The 17,302-nt window shown below is 35.7% G+C and overlaps 1 protein-coding gene across 2 annotated transcripts; it reads left to right on the top strand.

Annotated features, from left to right (window-relative positions):
• The first annotated feature begins 8,602 nt into the window (after window positions 1-8,602).
• On the top strand, window positions 8,603-16,153 carry LOC119981782 (telomere repeat-binding factor 1-like). 2 transcript variants are annotated; one of them, XM_038824912.1, is made up of 7 exons: window positions 8,603-8,773; window positions 9,414-9,636; window positions 9,718-9,938; window positions 10,625-10,709; window positions 13,253-13,336; window positions 14,584-14,931; window positions 15,727-16,153. In XM_038824912.1, exons 2-7 carry the CDS (start codon window positions 9,430-9,432, stop codon window positions 15,739-15,741), a joined length of 960 nt encoding a protein of 319 aa, XP_038680840.1. In that variant the 5' UTR covers window positions 8,603-8,773; window positions 9,414-9,429; the 3' UTR covers window positions 15,742-16,153. The 2 variants fall into 2 exon arrangements, with proteins under 2 accessions (XP_038680840.1, XP_038680841.1); XM_038824913.1 differs by having other exon boundaries at window positions 8,604-8,773; window positions 9,441-9,636.
• Window positions 16,154-17,302: the final 1,149 nt, after the last annotated feature.

Here is a 17,302-nt window from a genome sequence, read left to right as displayed (position 1 = left end):
GTGTTTAGTTTTTGGTGGATTGGATATGACTACCTACTTTTTGTGAAAAAAAGGCTCAAATAATCAGACCAGATTGGAAAGGAATATGGAAGATCATTTAAAGGGACAAAAATATATGTTTTTAATATTTCTGATATTTATTTTATATTATTATTTTCTTAAAACGACATGGTGTTGTAAAATTATATTTGCTCGTCTATAATATAATCGGTAAAAATTAAACGGAGAAAAAGGTTATTGGTGAAATGAAAACTTTTAAGTTATAGAGGATGATTTAAAGGAGCGGATATGAAGTGTTGTTGAATTGTAATTCTGTAAAATTATAAAATGACTCATGTTATTGTATTTCTGTGTTAAGATTCCGTTAAATGGGGATGCTTTAAGGTGCAGAATGTGATTTTTTTTTACTGTCATCCTCTTTTCACTAGATTGCCGGCATACCAGCAAAATCAAATTTTAAAAAATTCCAGAAACTTGAAGTCACTCACAAATGGCACGTACATAAGAAAAATAGGAAGAAGAACTGCTTACCTCTTCCCCATTTGAGTACCTTTTTTTTTTTGGCTCGTCTCTTGAAGGGTAAGGAGATGAGCTCAACTCTGTGCATGTAGGGTGGCTGGATCATATAGATTGATGAAAGGATTAAGGGGTGGTTAAAATCGATTTGCTAATTATTAATTTCTCATTCTCTATCAACAAGTTACACCATCAATTGAAAATATACCAATTAGATTCCAGAGCAACAACAAGAAGAACACAAGATAAAGTGGAATAAAGCAAAGTGAAAACAAAGGAAAGGGGAACACAAACAAGGAATAATTAGAAGCGTACAACCAAATTGATTGAAGTAGAATACAAGGCAAATGGAACACAAAGTAAACGTTGATAAATTCAAACCAAAGAGAGACTGACATGGAAATTTCCAAGTGAGAAAGTAGAAGACTTTATTACAAGTGAAAGACTTGGTACAAACTTGTTAAAACACGTTGATAAATTCAAACCAAAGAGAAACTTTTTCTTTTCTTTTTTTTTTATAAAAAAAACCAAAGAAAAACTTACATGGAAATTTCTAAGTGAGAAAGTAGAAGACTTTGAAGATTTTGTTACAAGTGATACAAACTTGTTAAACTTCTCTCAATTTTTTCGAATGATTTTTCTCGAGATGAGACTCCTTATAAAGAAAAAAAAAAGACCCAAGAAACAGTAACTATAATAATGCATACTCAGAGTAACTATTAAAATTTTGAAAGCCACTTTAGCAAATGCGCCTTTCACATGGGTTGGCATCGCCACTTTTCTATAAGTATATTTCAAAATTACAAACCGACAAAATACTTTAATAAGTTTGCAAACAACAAAAACACTTTAATAAGTGAGATAATGAAATAATTTGGGCCTCCCATGTTCTCTCCCCAAAAGGCCTTATTGAAGGGAGGAGAGAACCCAACTTATATGCAAGTTATCCTTACATCATTTAACCGATGTGGGACTTTGTCCAACACCCCCCCGCACTCGTGGGTTGGGTATTTCTGCCTAAGGCCCAACGAGTGGACTTCTTACCGAGGACGAGTGCACATCGGCCTGCTCCTATACCATGAAATAATTTGAGCCTCCCATGTTCTCCCCCCAAAAGGCCTTATTGAAGGGAGGAGAGAACCCAATTTATATGCAAGTTATCCTTGCATCATTTAACCGATGTGGGACTTTGTCCAACAAATAAAGTAGAATGCTAGGGTAGAAGAAGAAGAAGAGAGCTTAAGAAAAGGTTCAGAGAAATATTATTGAAAGCTAAAGTCAAGCATGGTTGAGATACCAAGCTAAATACAAAAGAAGCTACACACACGACGATCATCTAAGTTTGAATTACAAAGCAAGTACAAAGAATGACAAGACATAGCTAACGGTCTGAATCAGTAGAGTGAGGAAGTAGAGAAGAAGATGTCGTATATGTTCAGCTCCAAAACGCACTGTGTTATGTAGAACTTAACATAAGTCAAAACGCACCGCTTCTCTAACACTCCCCTTCAAGCTTAACATCAGTTGAAATCATGTTAAGCTTGCCCATAAAGAACCTTAACTAAGCTACTGTCATTGCCTTGGTAAAAATATATGTTGTTTGATGAAAAGTTCTGATGTGATGAAGCTTGATCAGCTTCTTTTCCACCTTCTCTCGAACGAAATGGCAATCTATTTCTATGTGTTTAGTCCTCTCATGGAAGATAGGATTGGTAGCAATGTGAATGGCTGCCCTGCTATCACAGAAGAGATCAACAGGTTTATCAACTTTGATTTTCATCTAAAGCTTTAATCCAAACTAACTCAGAAGTCACAGAAGCCATGGCCCTATACTCATCTTTTGCAGAAGATCTGGAGACTGTTTGCTGCTTCTTTGACTTCCAAGCTACCAAGGATTTTCCAAGCATGATGTTGTATCCTGTAACAGATCTTCTAGAATCAGCATAAGCTTCCCAGTCTGCATCACAAAAAGCTTGAATAATGCTGGCTGGTTTAGAAGGAAAATATAATGCTTGATCCATGGTCCCTTTAATGTATCTCAGGACTCGATGTTCTACCTGTAAATGATGATCAGTGGGACTCCTCATGAACTGACTGAGAGTGTTGACAGTGTAGTTTATGTCAGGCCTTGTAAGAGTCAGGTACATGAGTTTACCAACCAATCTTCTATAAGTCATAGGATCTTCAAGAACTTCTCCTTGAAAACTGGAAATCCTAGTGTTGATGTCCATTGGAGATTTTATAGGCGTACAATCCCTGAAATTAGCATCAGAAAGCAAATCCAAAATATACTTTTTCTGACAGAAAATCATACCATTGTTAGAAAAATCAACTTCCAAGCCTAAGAAGTATTTCAAGTTACCTAAATCTTTAATCTTAAAACATGTTCCTATATATGTTTTCACTTCTTCAATCAAAGTGAGATTATTTCCACCTATAGCCATGTCATCCACATAAAGCAACAACAAGACTTCAGCAAGGCATCTTTGCATTTTATATTCCATTGTCTGGAAGCTTGTTTCAAGCCATAGAGAGATTTGTTTAGCTTACACACATACCCTTTTTTATGAGTCTCATAACCAAGAGGCATCTTCATGTAAACATGTCCATGAAGATCTCCATTAAGAAAAGCATTGTGCACATCCAAATGGTGTACATACCATTTATTTGCAGCAGCTAAAGCCAAGAATATCCTCACAGTGACCATTTTAACCACTGGAGAGAAAGTTTCTTGGTAATCAAAACCAAGAGTTTGACTGTAACCCTGAGCCACAAGTCAGGCTTTGTGTCTCTCAATAGAGCCATCAGGATTATATTTAGTTTTGAAGATCCACTTTGATCCTATTGTTTTTCTATCATTTGGTAGTTGAACAATAGTCCATGTATTATTTTCATTCAAGGCTTTAATCTCTTTATCCATTGCCTCACACCAATGAGGTGATTTTGAGGCTTCCAAGTAGTTCTTAGGTTCATGATCAGACATTATAGCAGCCAAGAAATGAACATGCTCATCAGAATAAGGTATATGAACACAGTTTTCATTAGTAACAGTATCAAGACTATCACATACAGAATTAGCATTATGATTGATAGCTACATGGCATTCGTAATCATTCATATATGCAGGAATTCTTTTAGTTCTTTTAGCTGGTTGAGTTCCTATCTCTGAACACAATGTATTTTGATTTTCTGTGATTCCAGTATTTTCTTTGTCATTTATGCTATCATTATTTGTTAATGCATCTGTGTTAGTATTTATGTCTTTAAAAGGAAAGACATTTTCATAAAATTTCACATCTCTAGACACAAACACCTCATTTGATTCTAGATCCATCAGTTTGTATCCTTTAGTGTTTGAAGGATAACCTATAAAGACACATTTTCTAGCTCTATCTTCAAATTTGATTCCTGATGTCTTAGAATCATAGCATAACATAAACAACCAAATACTTAAAAGCTGTTGTAATTTGGTTTCTTATCATAAAGAATCTGATAAGGACTCTTTTTATCCAAGATTCTAGAGGGCAATCTGTTTATAAGATAAGTTGCTGTAACCACACAAGAACTCCAAAATTGTTCAAGGATTCCAAATTGAATTCTTACAGCTCTACTAACATTTAAAATATGTTGATGTTTTCTTTCTACCACCCCATTTTGTTGGGGTGTGTAAGGACAAGTAGTTTGGTGTAAGATGTCTTCCATATTATAGAAGTCATTCATTTTGAACTCTAAACCATTGTCACTCCTGATTATCTTAATCCTTTTGTTGAACTGAGTTTTGACATAACTAGTGAAGTATTCAATGTGTGTTCTTACTTCAGATTTTGTTTTCATCAAAATCACCCAAACAGCTCTGGAGAAATCATCCACAATAGTTAAGAAATATTTGAATTCTTCAATAGAAACAACACCATTTGGACCCCAAATGTCAATATGTATTAGATCAAAAATGGATGAACTCTTAGTTTGACTAATACAGAAGGATTTCCTTTTCATTTTGGCTAGAATACAAATAGAACAGTCTTTACATTCTTCAGCAAAATCAGATCATAGCATTTCTGAGATCCTAGAAGAAGGGTGTCCTAATCTTTTATGCCAAATTGTCTCCTTCTGCACAGAGTTGATCATCACAACATATTTCTTTTCTGGTTTTAGGTCTTCTAGCAAAAAATACAATCCATTATACATTATTCCTATCTCAGTCTTCTTCAAAGTGAGAGTATCCTGCATTTGACATGAATCCTGAGTAAAAATCAATGCATAATGTTTGCCTTTAAGAAGTTTATTTGCAGATATTAGGTTGAAATGAAAACCTTTGACACATAGTACTCTTGTCAGCATAATGCCATTTTTCAGTTTAACATTACCAATGTAGTTAATCTCAATTTTCCTACCTCTGGCAAAGGATCCATCAATAAAATCTGGTTTGTTACATGTTCAAACGAGTCGTTAAAACCCATCAGAAATTGTAACAGTTTTTCTTTATTTCTCTGTTCAAAAGATGTTCTCCCCAGATTGTAGTTGCACCTTCCACATTTGCAAGTAGGCAAAATCTTATATTGATCTAACTCATCCCACAAGGTTTTTATTTTTTCATAATATTCAGTGACAATGGAGTCACCTTACTTGATAGTGGCAATGACTCGTGCTAACTCAAAATCCCTTGTGGGATTAGCAGAAGAATAATGATTTTTTAGATCATTCCACAGCTCAGAAGAAGAAATTGATGTTGAAACACTCATGAGGATGTCCGGAGAAAGGCAGTTCATAATCCAAGTCTTCACAAGGCTGTCACATTGAATCCAGTCCTGATGAACTGGATCACTTTCCTCCGGTGGTAAGAGTGTACCATCAGCGAAAACCATTTTGTTTCTCGCTTTTAATGCTGTAGTCATCTGGTTGCTCCAGAGATGATAGTTGATCCTCTTAAGAGGTAAGGAAATCAGGTTTGAATTGAAATCAGAGTGTGTCAGAAAATAGGGATTCCTAAAAGGATTACTCTGAGGCTGATTCCCTATTTGAACATTGAAATTTCGGGGGTTTTGAGTCTCTGGAACAAACTAAAGGTTTGATGAAGAAGGATTTAAATTTTTGACTCCCGAACCTGTAACTCTGTTGCGAGATCCAAAAATTGAGGGAGTATCAAGCATTGAACCAATGTGAGCTTCCATTACTGCTCCGATACCATGAAATAAAGTAGAATGCTAGGGTAGAAGAAGAAGAAGAGAGCTTGAGAAAAGGTTCAGAGAAATATTATTGAAAGCTAAAGTCAAGCATGGTTGAGATACCAAGCTAAATACAAAAGAAGCTACACACACAGATGACCAACGATCATCTGAGTTTGAATTACAAAGCAAGTACAAAGAATGACAAGACATAGCTAACGGTCTGAATCAATAGAGTGAGGAAGCAGAGAAGAAGATGTCGTATATGTTCAGCTCCAAAACGCACTATGTTATGTAGAACTTAACATAAGTCAAAACGCACCGCTTCTCTAACAATAAGTTTGTATGCTAATAAGATATGATGACGATGTTCTATTGTCGATCCTCAAAATGACTGTTGAAGTCTTGCATGTAGTTGTGTCTCCATCTAGTCATCTAGAGCCATAGTAGGATCTTGCGAGTCTTGAAAAATATCTGATGGCAGTGCTATTGGAGTCGATTCCTCGTTCAAGACCTCTAGCAGAGTTTGTTATCCCACATCGAAAAAGTCATGGGTTCTAAAAGTCTAACTTATAAGGGTGGGCAATCCTCACATTTGACAAGCCAATTTTGTGATAATGAATTAGACCCATTCCTTGTGATTTGAGCCCAGGCCCAAAAATTTCCTTGGGCATATATGCTTACATTTACCAATGTGAATTTTGTTTCTTGCAGAGTGGATCAACTATTCCAATTCCATGTACTGTGCTGTGGTTCCTGATTGACTGATTGTAGTTGAATGCTTCCATTAGTTAAGCTGTTAAGATGTTGGAGTAGTGCTGTCCTAGGTCTTTCGGCAAGGGTTGGAAGTTTGAATTTGTATGAAAGATTGTGTGTTGTCCAATTTCTAAGAATTGATAAATTTATAAGAATTGATAAATTTATCAATTACTAGTTTACCGTTACTAATTATACTGACCATCGGTTTACCGACTTTACCAGTAATGATAACGATTTCATAATTTGAGTTATCGAAATGATCGGTTTGATAACAGTTTTTCATGTTCGATAACAATAACCATTATCATAACAGCTCTATAAGTGACTACTTTATATTCCACTCTCCTCAAGTACGTTGACAAGTTCCAAGGTGTAAATATAAAAATTGAACTTGCATATTTTTTAGACTTGCATTTTTATCCACTAAATATATCTAAACAAAGGATGCGGATAGGCTGTTATTGTGAAAAAATAGCATCCCTCATCTTCCTTACTTTTTAATATCAATAATATTTTTAGAAATTTTTAAAAAATAATAATATATAAATAATTATGATTCTGTATCTAATAATGTATTTTCTGTTGAATAAAAAAATCAAATTAATTAAAGAAAATACATGAGAAAGCTGAGTGGTTTTATGTTGTTTGATACAAATAAGATCTTATTTTTTAAAAAAAGATCTAATAGTTGAATACATGATTTAACAATCAAAATCTTTATAATTTCTATTTATTATTTTAAAGAATTTTTAAAAAATATTTTATACCTTAAAAATGGGGAAAGGGTGTGGTCGCTAATTTTTTTTTCGGAAAATTAAATATAAATCCTTCATGGGAGAGCTTTGTTCCAATAAGGACATTCTTAAAAGTCTTATTCCATAAAGTCCATGTACTTTAAACTAATATTCCAAAAAGGACAAACTCTTATCCTAATTTTTTAAATGACTAAAATAACCTCAGTTTAATTATTTAAAATTTAAAAATTAATCATAAAGTTTACAGAAATTTCTCTCTCACTTACGAAAGCTTCTCTTTCACCACTATAGCTACAAGGAATATTTTTCTTTCCAATTTTCTTCGTGAAATTGATTTTCTAATATGAATCTTGCATCAATTTTGAATTTCTATAATGATTCACCGTGCGATCTTGTTGATTTTGGATATTTTCGGTGTTTGAATTTCTAGATCTGATCATACTCACCATGGGACTTGTAGTTTTCCTTCGATCTATCATCAATCATTATTTTCGAAAGTTTCTATGGTGATTTTTCGTATTTTTTTTGGTTCTGATTCATGTTGCAAACTGCAGGTGAAATGTTATCTGTTTCGATTAATTTGATATCTGTCATAATGTTATCTGTCTTATTGAAATGTTATCTGTCTTTAATGAAATGTTATCTGTTTTTAAAGAAATGTTATCTGTTTGAAGTTCCAAAACAGATAACATATAAGAACAGATATATTATCTATAGATTCAGATCCAATTTCAGAAGAAAAAAAAAAGAGTTCAAAAAAACAATAAAACCTCGTAGGTAATGCGTCTTGGTCTGTGGAGTTGATTGGTGGTGTTGATGGTCATCGGAGTTGGAAGTATGGGCCGGATCTATCCCTTTTTCAAATGGTGACCTTGATTTTAAGAAGCTTTTTTGGCGAATCAAGTGATAATCGATGCCCAGTGATAATTGGATTTTGATCGAGCTGACCTAGAGCTTTATTTCGATAGTTTGTTCGTCGAAAATGGTGACCGGATGGTCAATTTCTGGTGGTTGACATGAAGGAAGAAGAAGAGAGAAGAAGAGAGAGAAAAAAAAGGAGGAAGAAAAATGACATCTCGAGTGTGACTATAGATGGATTTTAGAGATATCTTTAGGGTATTTTTGTCAACACAATATAAATATACTTTTTACTAATTTTTTTTCCACCTTGTCCTTCCTTAAATATATAACTACCATATCGTCTTTTTCCCTAATTTCCCCTTCTTTTTTTTCAGGAGCGGCCTACCCGAGTCCCTAAGCAAATTAGTGAATTTTAGTTAATACTTTATTTATTTTGTATTTTTAACAATATTTTGAATAGAAATTAATAATTTTTAAAAAGCTTTTTTAGTCTTACAAAACGCATATTATATATGTCGTTTTTGGGGGACTTCTTTTGTTGTCCGAGTGTGGAGAGTTAACGTGGCAACGTAGTTCTGCCTCTTGGCTCTTTCCCTCGCCCTCTCTCCTTCTCTGCAACAGCAATTTTGACGCCAATCCACACCCTCTCTGGGCGTTTATTGGCTTCCCTCTCATCTCCAGAAGAACAGTTTCAGTCCACTCATAAATACAAGACAGGTATGAAATCTTCGTCTTCAATTTCGTGTAATTTGTTTGCATATCTGTCTACATCCCAGAGCTTCGTAAGTACCTCACGATTCGGTTATTTCTACGATATTGAAATAGGCGATACTAGAATGGATTCGTAGGATTTTTACATCTTTCACGATATACCCGTCCGATAAGCCCGAAATCTAGAATTTCATATTGGTATCGTTCATTCGATTCGCATCGGGTATCCGACGATAGTAGCAACAAAAACTGCATTTCATCAATTTCAATTTTTTTAAAAAATTTCACTACCTGTACTCGCTTCAAATTTTTTGTAAGCAAGGGCTTGTTGATTTAACTGTGGTTTTCTACTTTTTTAGTTATATCATTGATATTAGTGGTCGTGATGTGGTTTTTCTTTTTGTGTCTCTGCGTTTCCTTTTTGTTGTGGTTTTTATTTTTTCAGTGGTTACCGTGAAAGAGTCTGGGAATGTGATTCTGTCTTGATCTTTACATGACATTGATTTCATCATTTTTGTTGCTTTTAAGCTTTAAACTAAAAACTTTTTGTCTAACTTTGATCTGTCGGTGGCAGTCTCCTTACCAAATTTTTATGAGTTTCGGTTATTTTTTCTTAAAAAAATTAATTCTTGTTGTACATCTTCAGTAAAAATGCTGATATCATGAGTTGCAGTTGGCAGATCAGACCCATTTCAGCAATTTCTTTGCGTTATGCTTTGATGGGTGCTCCTAAACAAAAATGGACAGCGGAAGAAGAAGCAGCTCTGAGGGCTGGAGTTGACAAGCATGGTGCTGGTAAATGGCGCACAATACTCAAGGATCCTGAATTTAGTGGCGTCCTTTATCTGCGCTCAAATGTTGATCTGAAGGTTAGCTACTACTGTTCTTGTCTACAATAACCTGTTTAGGGATGCATAATCATTACTGGCTTTTCTTTTGATGGTTGGTAGGATAAGTGGAGGAATATGAGTGTGATGGCAAATGGATGGGGTTCTCGAGAAAAAGCTCGGTTATCTATTAAGAGGCTGCCACATATCCCTAAACATGATGAAAACTCTATGGCACCAACCACTGATGTTCAGAGTGATGAAGAAATGGTGGCCGATGCTAAGCCTCTTGTTGTCTATAATGGTGGATTGCAGGTTTCTGCTCCCAAGAAATCCATTGTGAGGTTGGTTAGAGATTTTCCTTATAATCCTTTGTCAGATTTTAATATTTTTCTCAATTCTGGAAAGGAATTTATTTTTTAACGCAAAAGAGAATTTATTAAGCATTAAGGAGGTGCAGATAGGAGAACTGCAGATAGGCCTGCACTGCTGCAGTTCTGTGAGCAAGTTCGTGCATGAGCCTTGCTTACCTGTTAAACTGAAATGGAAATGGAAAGAGAAGTTTGTATGTTATGCATATGTTGAAAGGTTGTTTATTTATTTACTTTTTTCAGGTGTGCTAGGATTTTAAACATGGATATCTTCTGTTTCAAAATTTTAGAAGATTTAATGTTTTACACACGTTGTTTATCCTGCAGTCATTAACGAGGGTGTGCAAGGAAAGAACATAACTTATTTTATCGGTTAATATACTTTCTTTTCTTGCTGTTTTGAGAAAAATATATCGTCTCTCTTGTTTAGTAGTTAACTGTTAGTATCCAATAAACTTTCACACTTTTGTTTCATGTACTAATTAAATTGGCCGTTTAGTAATGGTTTTACTGTTGCGCTAGGTATCAAGCTTGAATAATTTGTGTATGGTTTAACACTGAAAAGGAAAAAAGAAGAAAGCTACGATTGCTGTGCCTTGGTTAATTTTAAATATGACCCATTGACTTTTGTATGATCATCAATTCCTTTCATTTTACAGGTTGGATAACCTCATAATTGAAGCTATAACAAGCTTGAAAGAGCCTGGTGGTTCTAATAAGACAACTATCGGTTCATACATAGAGGTAATTATATGCAAGAAAACACTTTTGGTCTTATTTTTTGAAAATCTTTGTTGTGCATAGCTACTATCATAACCTTTGATTGTAGAGCTAGCAACCTGGACATCTCATCTCACAGATTTAAGGACTAATAGTATGAGGTTGACCGGGCCCCATAGTTTTTAATGTGTCAGTCAGTAGTACCAGGCCACGTTTAGTTCGTAGATATGGCCATGGGAATGAGAATTCCATTGTGATAGAACAAGAGGACCATCACTCAATAACCAATCCCCAACCCATCCACAGGCCATTGGGCCTGGCCCATACCATGCAGTCCAAGGCCCAAGGGGGGTTGTGGCCAAGCCCTTTTATGGGAAAAGCTTGGTTACTAAGGAAAGGGAATACCTCTCACCTATATACAACACTTCCTCCCCTCTCCTAACCGATGTGGGACTCTATCAATACCCACCTTCAAGACCAACGTCCACGTTGGTCGAGCACCTTGGCCTGCCATGGCAGGGTACTCAGACTCAGGACTCGGGACCCTTCCCTATCCCTATCCTTTCATGAATACCAGAGCTCCCCACAGGGCAGGAACGAGGGCTCCGATACCAATGATAGAACAAGAGGACCATCACTCAATAACCAAGCCCCAACCCATCCACAGGCCATTGGGCCTGACCCATACCATACAGTCCAAGGCCCAAGGGGGGTTGTGGCCAAGCCCTTTTATGGGAAAAGCTTGGTTACTAAGGAGAGGGAATACCTCTCACCTATATACAGCACTTCCTCCCCTCTCCTAACCGATGTGGGACTCTCACATTGCAAGTAATCAAATAGTTGTAATAGGATAAAAGGTAATCCTATGCAAGTTTTGTTAATACAGTTGAAGTTCAATCTAATGTGGGTTGATTTTGGAATCTCCCTAACCTATCAAAAGTAAATAAATATGTATTAACTGATTGTACCGTATGAGTCGTTGATTTCACCAAGTTATCATTGGTCTTAATAGAATTAGAGTAGTTTAGTTCTTTAAGTTTTAATGATGTTTTTGGTTTACTGAAGTTATTTATGACCCTTGCATACAAATGGGGCTTTTTTAATTGTGATGAAATGTTTACTTCTGGAAACTATAGCCTTTAGCTGTTAATTTTTTTCAACAATTGTCCTCATCTAACTACCATTACAAAATCCGATTGTTTCTTTTTGGTAATAGGAGCCATTCAACCAATTTCCAACCGAATTAATCTCGACCATTGTTTTGTTATCGAACGGTGTCATTAAGCCGTGATGTGGTTATAATAGTCGCCCTTTTGTTCAAAAACCCTAGCCGCTGTGATAACTGATAAATACACTCTCCCTCTTCCCCTCACCCTCGCACACACACACACACTCTCTCTCTCCCTCTCTCATCTGCAACGCAGCAATAAATAGGTGAAATCCACAACCTAGCCTATCTTAGATCTCCATTCTCCTCTCCCTGTGTCATTTCTAGAGGCAAAAAGTGGGAAAGGAGGTGAATGAGTGCAAGAGAGTTCTTTTGATGCTGACGTAGTCCTAAGTTGGAGAGAACAAGTATCAGTGGAAAATGCAGTGACTGCAGGTTTTTATTTGTAGGGTTAGTTATTTTCTTGTTTCTTGTATTTGTAATAATAGTTCTGGCTTGTAAGTGGTATTCAGATTCCCTGTTTTCTGGGAAGTTCAATTACTAGATAATTGCATTATCATTACGTTACTTTTGAGTTCACACTGACCATGTCTTGCAATGAGATTTCTTTTACCATCTTCAATAACAGTGAACCAAAAGGGGCTTAAATGCTTCATTATTTAAGGTTCGTTAGGAAATTTAGTAAAGGCTTCCTACTTTTGATGTTTGATGATCTTGCATTTAATGCGAGGCTGGTTGTGTTGATTGTATAGAAGCAACTTTTTTAAACCTTTTACTCATTATTTGTAATCCCAGAAAAATTTGGTTGAAAACATGTGGATATGCTAATGTAGTTTTCCTTCATTCACCATTCATTCCTGTAATCCTGTTCTCTGACTTTTAAGTACCTTGTCAATGTGTTTACTGTGGGGATATATGGTTAGTTGAGTTGTGGAATTTTCCTTTTGGGTTGGGGGAATAGAGCCCATGGCCAAGAAGTCATGGGCCTCTTATGGTATGGGGATTAGACATCTAGGCTAAGACTTAATCCCTATTTGAGTTGTGGAATTTTTTCCATGTTGTGGAGCTGATTGCTTTTTCTCAGCTTCTTTCTTATTGCTGTGTTTCTCTTCTTTGATAATTTGTTGGATGGTTTACCAAAATTAGGGATTGGGGCAACTTGTTGCATGGCATTCCATATCTACCGTACATAAAATTGTGCTGCATGATTCTATGTTGCATGGTGTAGATGTGACTTTGGACTTGAGATAGGAATGTTTGCAGTGCTTAGCAGTGATTAGAAATATGATTGTTAGGGGACTATGCTTTCCTCATGTCTCACATTATATATTAATCTAGCATATGTTCTCTCTAAGATATTAAGTCCTTTATCAATAAGTTGGATTTACTGATCATGTAGGAACAATATTGGGCGCCCCCAAATTTCAGGAGGATATTGTCGTCAAAGTTAAGGTCTTTGATAACAAGTGGCGAACTGATTAAGGTAATTTTGTCGAATGTTGGACATTTAGTGTTTTTGCTCTATTTATTTACAATAAGTGGTGTTGTTTTTTTGTTTTGTTTTCCTTTCTCTTTTCGTCTATTTTTTTGGGGCTTTGGGGGGGGGGGGATGCCATCATTCAATAATAAGATGTGTTATATTGGGACTCCTAGTGGTTGCATTCTCTTGAGGAGTTGTAGTTAGACTTTAATAAAATGGATCTGCCATACAATCATTGTGAGTTGCTAACGGTTGCTGTAGTAGCTAGTGAATCAGTGTAGCTGGATGATCCCTTTACTTTTGCACTCTGTCCAGGGTGATACCTCTTGCTAAGTTGCGGGTGATACTGCATTTCCAATGTTGTTATCTCTGATCTTTTCTCCCTTTTTGTAGATGAGTTACCCGTTATTACAAATTTGTTTCTTGATTTGGAGTTTGTCAGATAACCAGTTACCTTTAGGTCCTTTACTAGGTAGACATTGTTAATGCAACTGACATCCTTCATAAATCATAGATGATGATCATGATGAATGACATTCTCATCTCTTCTTCTGGAAGAGACTTGACCATTCTCATAGCTCATGCATCCAATGATTTAGACCCATATAAGTTGTAATAGAAGATCTTCAGGTTAAGTATTTTGGAGGGCATGATTTGTCAAATTTACAGGTGTAAATGTATCTGTCGGTAGAGATATAGGTTGAATGGAAGAGAGTAATTGAGATAGAGGAATGCACCGAGAGAGACGAAAGAGAGACGTAATAGTTGTGAGAGTGTTACTCTTCTCACTCTTTCTTTTCTTTTAATAATACTTTACATTCCTACTACAAGACTCTTTCACAAATCACAACAGTATCTTTCCTCATTCTTGTGCTTGTCATGTCACAGTTGGCATATTTGTAGTGCTAATTAGTAGTTTAGCCACTTAAGAGCATAGAACCGAGGTTATTTAACTGTGAAGTGCCCCTTTTTGTTGAAGTGGCCAAACAGGCGTAGCTTGATTTTCATTTGTGATATGGTTACCTTGGTGGACAATAAGTAACTTAACAATATTTTGCAATATTCTAAAATTTGCTTGCTATCACATATCCATTACAAGCCCCTTCAAATGGATCTTAGTTTTTTTGTTTATAATTGTTTTCTTTTGTGTATTAATGTGGAACCTTCCTTGAGAGACTTGATTTGTAAACTGACCAAACATGGTTTCTCTAGCCCTGGGTGTGAATGCTGGGTTTTTACTGCTCCTGCAGGTTAAACGCAGGTATAGGATTGCTCCTGCATCTTATTTTGATAAAAAAAGAAATTCTTCCATCTTATCCTCGGAGGGAAAACAGAGGGTCTCCTTAAAAGTTGAACAGGATGACATTGATGTGCTTATGAAATCCCAAATGGATATGGAGTTGGCCAAGATGAGGACAATGACTCCAGCAAAGGCTGCTGCTGCAGCTGCGCGAGCAGTAGCAGAAGCGGAAGTTGCGATTGCAGAAGCGGAAGAGGCTGCAAGGGAGGCAGAGGCAGCAGAAGCTGAAGCAGATGCTGCACAAGCTTTTGCAGAAGCAGCTTTAAAGACACAGAGAGAAAGAAACAATTCTAAGATGGTAAATTTCACAAGATGATTTTATTCATTTGCTTAAGATACCCATCCATTTATCTTTTCAAAATGTAAAAAAAGATACTCCTGATGCAAATTCAGCAACAAAACAAAACGCTTCAAGATTAGAAAAAAATGGTGTAAAAAGGGGTAAAGTAACCTTGTAGATAAAATGATTTCTTTCACTTCTGAATCCCAAAATAAATATTCTTTTGAATAGCCAAACACTCCTATTTGACAATGAAATTCCTTCATTCGATATATATCCTCAACTCCTTTGACCTGCTTTTCAATCCCGAGTATCAAAACTTAGTTTTTTCGCTGAAAGGTGTTGATTTACTTGGTGAAACGAACTTACTATTAAACCAGAGAGCTGGACTGTCCGTACAATGATTAGTTTTGGAAAACTGTTCAGAGTAAAATATCAGCTATCCTAAATTATTTTCTTTAGATATTTTTCCAAGTAAGATTAATCTACTTGAAGTAGTTAATGAGGGATTAAGGGATAGGGGAATAGAAGTCAGATTGTTTCTCATGGTACACACATGGTTTTGTTTTCTGACTATACCTTCTATTAATGTCTTTTTATTTTGTTTTGTTTCATCTTATTTTGGGTTTATTGTCATCATCTAAATACTAACCCGGTGATAATTTGGATGTGGATTATTGAAAGCCTTCAATTTATGGTCGAATTGATCGACATGAAAGATCTGTGGTGATATGTTTTAATGCTTGTGCATATTTTGATCATTCCCTTCTGCGCTGTTCAAAAATTTAAAATTATGTTTCTGTATTTGTGCAGATGATCCCAGCTTGATGGAATGCTCGGAATGGTTTATGGGCTACTGGGCTACAATGGATTGTATCTTCTGTCTGTCTTCACACCCAGATTTTTAGTGTAAATAAAGTAAGGCCCTTCCAGCATGGACATATTTAATTTGACCCTTTGCTAGAGGGTACATGGACTCCCCACAGTTTGGTAGAAGTAGTGTTCTTTTCGTCTTAAAAAAGCAGTCTTTTAGGAGTACCCCCGCCCCCGGCCCCCCCCCCCCCACACACACTGTCAATAATTTAGCAGCAGCTTTAGGAGTTGTATTTGCTTACCGATCCAATTAGTTTGCTTTCTTTTCATCTGGATTGGTTCTGTTTGTATTGTTGTTTTTGGCCACCTTTCGAACTTTTGTTTGTAGTTAATGTTACGCAACGGGGATAATTTTTCCATTGCATTATCTTGTAGCGGGACAAACGAAAATGTGAACCCATGGTAGAGTGGTAGAGTTGTATAGGTTTAGAGGTTCAATTTCTGAAAACATTTATACTTATTATTTGTATGAAAAAATAGAAAGGAATGTGCAGTATGCTATATAACTAGTAGAAGTAAAATAAGAAAATGCTGGTGAAAATATTTTCTGTTATTGAAGCTTCAATGAATCCGTAGTGATTACATCAAATACAAGTCATATATAGAGATATGGTCCACTAATCTCAACCTCCTAGAATTTTGTGAACCACTAACGGGACATTTGGTTCATAATTATGTTAGATGAGCATGAGATGATCAGATGAGTACGAGGTGAGTGTAAGATGAGTATGGGGGTGAGTACGGTCATGTTTGGTATAAAATAGAGAGTGAGCATGAGTACGAGAATATTAATATTAAAATTTTCATATTACCATTTTTTTTCTTCTTAAAAAATAAAACAATATGTTAAAACAAGTGTAAGAAACTCATTCTCTCTTGTGGAGAAAAACCAAACTCACCAATGAAGAATAAATGGTGGAATGAGTTTGAGATTACACCCTTCAAAACTTAACAAAACAAGAGAATATACTTACCTCACACTCATTCCCCTCTCAAAACACCAACCACATGCCACGTAAGTCCTACTATGAACTCTATTATTGACTCTATTAGTGACACTTGCACAATATGACTTACTCTACCTATAAACATAGGGACTAGACTTGATCCGCCCATAAACATAGGAACTAATTATTTGACTTGGTAAACAAAGAAAGAAATGCAATTAATTTAAAAGAACTGACGTAAGATACACTCATTTTTAACAAGTCTCTCCCACAATGGAAGCCTTGTGCACGGATAGTGAAAAAAATTGTACGAGTTGGCACGACTCGTGAATCCTTAAATTCATTGTATTTTGAACTTTGAGTTTCACTTTCAGATTGAGGAATAAGTTAGGATGTGGTTAATTCTGCTATATGTACTTCAACTAAATAACAGTTATGATATGTATAGTCGGTACTACCTTGAAGCTCTAATTCCTGATCAAATAGAGTTGTCCAGATTTTTGCAGCTAAGAACAATGGCATAAATATCTTAAAATATGTATAAAAAATACATGCATTATAGAAGCAAA

This window comes from Tripterygium wilfordii, chromosome 17 (genome assembly GCF_013401445.1).
Source record: "Tripterygium wilfordii isolate XIE 37 chromosome 17, ASM1340144v1, whole genome shotgun sequence".
Classification (NCBI taxonomy): Eukaryota; Viridiplantae; Streptophyta; class Magnoliopsida; order Celastrales; family Celastraceae; genus Tripterygium; species Tripterygium wilfordii.
Note: the sequence above shows the minus strand (reverse complement) of the source record. Positions and strands in the feature narration are given on the sequence as shown.